Here is a 6,000-nt window from a genome sequence, read left to right on the forward strand (position 1 = left end):
CAATGTGTGCTTTATTCTCCACCCAAAATCCAAATCCAATCCAACCCCAAACATTGATTAACAAATGTTTACTGAATGAAATCCGATCGTATTCCCTAAACCTTTATTCTCATAGGAGGGAAGCAAAGGGCAAGAAGGAAGGAAAGCTGGGCTTACTAAAACAACCCAAGAGCACTACCTGATCTGGGTAGTGCTGGAAATGGCCTCCTCTGCACAGTCCTGGCTTAGAGCGGGGACAGGTCTACTGGCTCCAGGGAGCAGAAAGCAAACATCATCAAATACATCCTATCTGTGAAGTCACTGTTCACTGCAGTCTAGCTCTGTCCCGGGGGGAGGATGATCAGAATTAGGAGTACATTCACTTCCAGATAACCAGTTTGTTGGTTACTGTTTGTTGGTTACTGATGCTTCCAAAGGACAGGATATTTAGTATTGGTAGTTGGAAGCAACTCAACCTACATTCAGCCTCCCACTTGGCCCACTCTTTGCCACACCCAAAAGAAAAATACTGAAGAATCTGGGTTGATAAGGGTGTCAGCAACAGGAAATTCCCTGGAACTTCAAGAAATAAAGGAACCAAGATGGTCCTAAGATAAGGGAGACCAAAATTATGAGAGAAATGTGGAAGGTCATAATGTCCCATCACACACCCAAAAGTAACCTCAAAGCAAGACGGAGGTGCACTGGGAGGAGGGGGGCGGTGGGGGTTGTTCTGCACTGCTTGGAGCTGCCCATTCTAATCTCTCCCAGGGAGCCCTACCCTCTCCCCCACACGTGTAGCACTCTTCTCTCCCACCACTCCCAGCACCCTGTTCTTAGCATTTTACTCTTCTGCTCTTAGTATTTTACAGCTTACACAGCGCTTTCCTCCAATTTCTCATCAGGATTTCTCATCTGGCTCTGGTGACAACCTGGTGAAAGGGGTATCTTTCCCCCGTCCCTATTTCATGCATGAGGAGACTGAGTCTGATACATTAAATGATACGCGGCGTCACACAGCCTAAGTGCCGGGTTGGAGTCAGCCTCGGTTGGATGCAGGAGTAGAACTCCTAGGTGATGACCCCACCCAGCCCTTCTAGCCCTTCTGCAGGCTGGGGCCCAATTGGTGACCCGCGGTTTCCCAACATCTCAGGATCGAAACCAGAACAAGGTGGACCTTAAAAAAGGCTTCTGGTAAGGCAGGTGGCGAGCACTCCCCAGCCCGCACTCAAACAGGTGCAGGGCCCTGAGTCTGGGGCTGAGAGCACCTCCACATTCACCGGTATCCCGCCATAGCAGGCGGCCGCCCCCCTGACCGGCGCCCCCGCAAAGTTGTGCCGGTGGCGCAAGAACCCGGCGAGAGATCACCTGGCACACCCAGCTCCCACCGTCCCAGAGCGTCCTACGAGGAGGGAGCAAGGGGCACCCCGCTGCCTCCCCCGCAGCCACTGAGACCCAGCCTGCGAGGCAAGCACGTTCCCGCCCCAGTGCTGGGGGGCAGGTCCCCTCACGTTGAAAGAGGGCCGGGAGCAGGGAGCAGAATCGCACACTGGGAGCACGTGCCGGCCGCGGACAGGACCCCCACCCTATTGCCTCACCCAGATGCCCAGCAGCAGCAGCAGCCACGCCCGCCCGGCTCGCGCCATTCCCGCGGCCGCTGCGCACGGCCGGCTCCGGTCTCCACTTCGGCTCCCGCGCCCGCCAGCCCAGTCGGGTCCAACCGCCACGGCCACTTCCCAGCCACTCCCCGCCTCCGAGTTCCCGGTGCCACGTCTGCCAAACATGCGCACCAGGCTGAAAGAGGCGGTTGGGGCGAAGTGCTTGCTGGGAGTTGTAGTTTGTGGAAGGCTGAGCTGGGTGGCCCGCTGGTAGGAACTTTGCCCCAAAACTATGTGGGTGCCTGGGCGAAGTGTAAAATGACAAGGTCAGGCGAAAACGAAGGCAGTTAACTTGGGATGTTTACTCTGTGTCTGGAGCCTTAGGAATAGTCTTTCATTCAGCAAGCAAGTAAAGTTTTAGTTCCCTACTTTGAGGATGAGGAAACCACTCAGTAATTAAGTGACATGACCCGGATGACACACATTGCAAATGGCACAGGCCAGGGTTGCTTGTGGTAGAGAGCAATAGGAAAAGTCTTCAGTCCCATCTTCCTTTCTGCAAAATTTTATTGAGCACACAGTGGTCCCCAGGAAAGGGGGAGGTTCCAGGTTCCCTGCCATGCCAAAGTAGAGTGGAACTGAGCAGAAAAGAGAAGAATCTGGAGAGGAGACTGAGAGGAAGGAAGCAGGATGGAGAGCCAAAAGGAGACCTGAGGGAGGCACATGGAGCAGAGAGACATGTGAAGAAATTTTGTCTTGTTTCTTGGCCCTGGACTGGTGAAACAGAGTGGGTGAGAGAGCCATGGAGAGGTTGACTATGGCAGTATTTATATTGATTTTATTTTGCTCTTTTCCTCCCAGACTTGTCTGGCCATTTCTGACCCTTTGTTCTGGGTCCCAGCCAGAAGGTGCCTTAGGCTTGTGGTTGCTTTCAGGCCTTGCTTTGGGCCAATCCCTTTTGGGTGGATTTTTACCCACAAGGAGATGGGGTAACTTTGGGTGATTTAGAAAATATATCTTTGTATTTATGTATTGCACACACATTGTATTAAAGTTCCTTCCCATTAAAGGTCTTATATGTCTTGTTTTGATGCGGAGTATGGCAGAACCTATTTAGAGTGGGCAGGTTTGGGGGTTCAATGGTGCCCCTCTCACAGCTCTGTAACAGTTCTCAAGCTACATAGATTACTGTAGATGACCCAGAATTCCACTGCTAGCATATGTGCCCAGAATTGGGGAAAAAAGGTAATCAATAGGAAAGACATGGAATCAACCCAAATGCCCAAAAGAGGATAATTGGATTTAAAAAGTGTGGTACATTGCCCTCCCTAGTGGCACAGTGGGTTAAAGCACAGCACTAAGAAGCTGCTAAAGCCACTTCAGCATGAGCTCAATCCCCATCCTGGAGGTGACCCACATGTCAGACCTCCCCTGACCCACACGCTGCTCCGCTCAGCAGTGTGCTTCATTGATCTGCCTCTTCTGCTCCCCACTCTGTCTCTGGTGAATTCTCTCACTGCCCCTAAACCTCTGGCCTGTACCCCAGTTCTGTATGCAGAAATAAATAAATCTTTTTTTAAAATGTGGTACATATATGCAATGGAATATTATTCAGCAATCAAAAAGATAAGCCCATGCCTTTTGCAGCAACATAGATGGAGCTGGAAGGGATCATGCTTAGTGAAATAAGCCAGAAAGAAAAAGAAAAAATACCAGACAGTTTCACTCACAGCAGGAGTATGAAGGACCAGGAGAGAAAAATAATAATAATAATAATAAGCAACTATATACCAGAGACATTTTATGGGGGTAGAGTGGGGAATGGGATAAAAAAGGGGGGGCGTTGTGGCCCTCCCTGGTGGCGCAGCAGGTTAAGGCACAGCACTAAGAAGCTTAAGCCACTTCCGCATGAGTTCGATCCCCGCCTGCCCCAGAGGTGACCACATGGCGCGGCAGACAGACCTCTCCTGGCCCGCCCGCTGCTCCCCTCAGCAGTGTACTTCGTCGATCTGCCTGTTCTGCTCCCCACTCTGTCTCTGGTGAATCCTTTCACCCTCCGCATCTCTGGCCTGTACCCCAGTTCTGTATGAATAAATAAATAAATCTTTTAAAAAAAAATGGGGGGTTGTCACTATGGAAAACTGTTTGGAGTTTCCTCAAACTGCCAAACATGGAGCTTCCCTACAACCCAGCAATCCCACTCCTAGGTATCTACCCAAAAGACACAAAAACACTGATTGAAAAGATATCTGAACCCCCATGTTTATTGCTGCTTTTTTTTTACGATTGGAAAAACATGGAAGCAGCCCAAATGCCCAAAAGTAGATGACTGGATTAAAAAGATGTGGTACATATATACAATGGAATATTACTCAGCAGCCAAAAAAGAGAAACGCATGTCTTTTGCAGCAACTTGGATGGAGCTGGAAAAGATCAATCTTAGTGAGATAAGCCAGAAAGAGAAAGAAAAATACCAGATGGTTTCACTCATAGCAAGAGTATAATGGACCAGGCGAGAAAATAACAAAAATAATGAACAACCATATACCAGAGACATTTTACGGGGGTGGAGTGGGGAATGGGATCAAAACCGGGGGGATGGGGAGGGAGGTGCATGGGATTATGGTGATGGCACACGGGTGAGTTGGTGATGGGAAACCACAGGGGTTAAAATTGAGATGGAAAACAAATGTACAAAATGATGTAAAAATAAACTGTTATAATAAAAAAAATGTGGGGTTGTGCACAGGACTATGGTGATGGCACACATGTGAATTGGTGATGAGAAGTCCACAGAGATTACAACTGAGATAGAAGAAGGCACAAAATGATGTAAAAATAAACTACTATGACTTTTTTTAAAAAGGGTTGTCAAACTATAGATGCAAGGCAACCATATCTAACCTGTGGTCCTTCTTTATAAATAAAGTTTTCCTGGATCATAACCAAAAAAAAAAAAAAAAAGGTATTCTAGTACTTGAACACCAGTGTTCAAAACAACATTACTCTCAATAGTCACAGATGGAAAAAACCCACATGCCCTTTGAGGGATGACTGGATAAACAAAATATGGTATATACATGTGGTGGGGTATTATTCATCCCTCAGAAAACATGAATTACCTATCTATGCTAATATGTAGATGAACCTCAAAAATAGTATGTCAGACAAAGAAACTCAAAAACAAAAACTGTATTCCTTGACTACATGTATAAGAAATATCCAGAAATAGGTAAATCCATAGGAACAGAAAGCAGATTAGTGTTTGCCTGGAGTTGGGAGGAGGGAGGAAAGGGGTGTGACTCTTTAATAGGTGATGACTCCTTTGGGGATGAAAATATTTGGATGAAAATATAGTTGCACAATATTGAGAATGTGTCACTGGATTTAACATTTCAAAATGGTTAATTTTATGTTATGTGAATTTTACATCAATAAAAATTTTCAAAAGAAAGCTTTTATTGAAGGCATTCCACCTGCTGAGACATTTGTGCATATTAGCAGTTATTTTTTTTCACAAATGTTTATTGAACACCTACTATACCCTCAAGGTAGACAGTAGTGAGGTGGAAATGGTAGTACAGTCTGGAGCTGGTAGTTTTATAGCTGAAGGATCCTTCCTCACTGCCTAGAGATTCAAAGCTCAAAATTTAGAATAATCCTTGACTCACTCTCACTTCTCAACAGATCCACCCAACCCATCTACAGGTCCTAAAATCACTGACATGTCTCACCGAGGTAAGGGTAAATTCTGAATTGTTTACCTGGATCTTTCTCCTTATACACCCTACAGTGCATTTGTTAATGTTGGTTGGATTTAGCTGTCACTCTTTTGAAACCCTCCAGTGATTTCCCATTGCCCTTAGAATGAAATTCAAGGAAGATGTAGAGCAACTGTACTTCCATACATTGCTGATGGAAGTATAAATTGGTTCAACTGTTTTGGATACTTTATACATACAGACTACCAAAAAATGTTCATAGTAGATTTGTTTATTTGTTGTTGCTGTGTGAGCTGAATTGTGCTCTCTCCCCCAACTCCTGTGTTGACATCTTAAGCCCCAGGACCTCAGACTATAACTGCATTTAAAGGTGAAAACTTTAAAGAAGTGCTTAAGGTTTAAAAAAAGCCACTGAGATAAGCCTAATCCAATATAACAGAAACCTTGTATAGGGAGGACGTTAAGATACACAGAAAGAAGGAAAGACTGTGCAGGCAGAGGGGAAGCAGTAGCTACGAGCCAACAGAGAAACATCTTCAGAAAACTAACTCTGATCTAAACATATAGTCTCCAGAATCACAAGAAAGTATATTTCTGGGCCCTCCCTGATAGCAATGGATTAAGGATTAAGGGCAGCACTATAAAGATAGCCGCAGCCCCCGCCAGGGAGCTGACTCACATAGAGCAGCAGACCTCTCCTG

At 46.3% G+C, this 6,000-nt stretch overlaps 1 protein-coding gene across 1 annotated transcript in view; it reads right to left on the minus strand.

Moving 5' to 3' along the window:
* The window catches only part of PDIA5 (protein disulfide isomerase family A, member 5), a 75,001-nt gene extending 73,296 nt beyond the window's left edge, over positions 1-1,705 (minus strand). The window contains exon 1 of the mRNA XM_012734595.1: positions 1,578-1,705. Within this exon, the coding sequence (XP_012590049.1) occupies positions 1,578-1,625 (48 nt within the window). The 5' untranslated portion in view covers positions 1,626-1,705. The remainder of the gene's footprint in view (positions 1-1,577) is intronic.
* Between the last annotated feature and the right edge of the window lie 4,295 nt (positions 1,706-6,000).

Source organism: Condylura cristata, unplaced genomic scaffold, assembly GCF_000260355.1.
Source record: "Condylura cristata isolate star-nosed mole 26May11 unplaced genomic scaffold, ConCri1.0 scaffold00003, whole genome shotgun sequence".
In the NCBI taxonomy this organism is placed as follows: domain Eukaryota; kingdom Metazoa; phylum Chordata; class Mammalia; order Eulipotyphla; family Talpidae; genus Condylura; species Condylura cristata.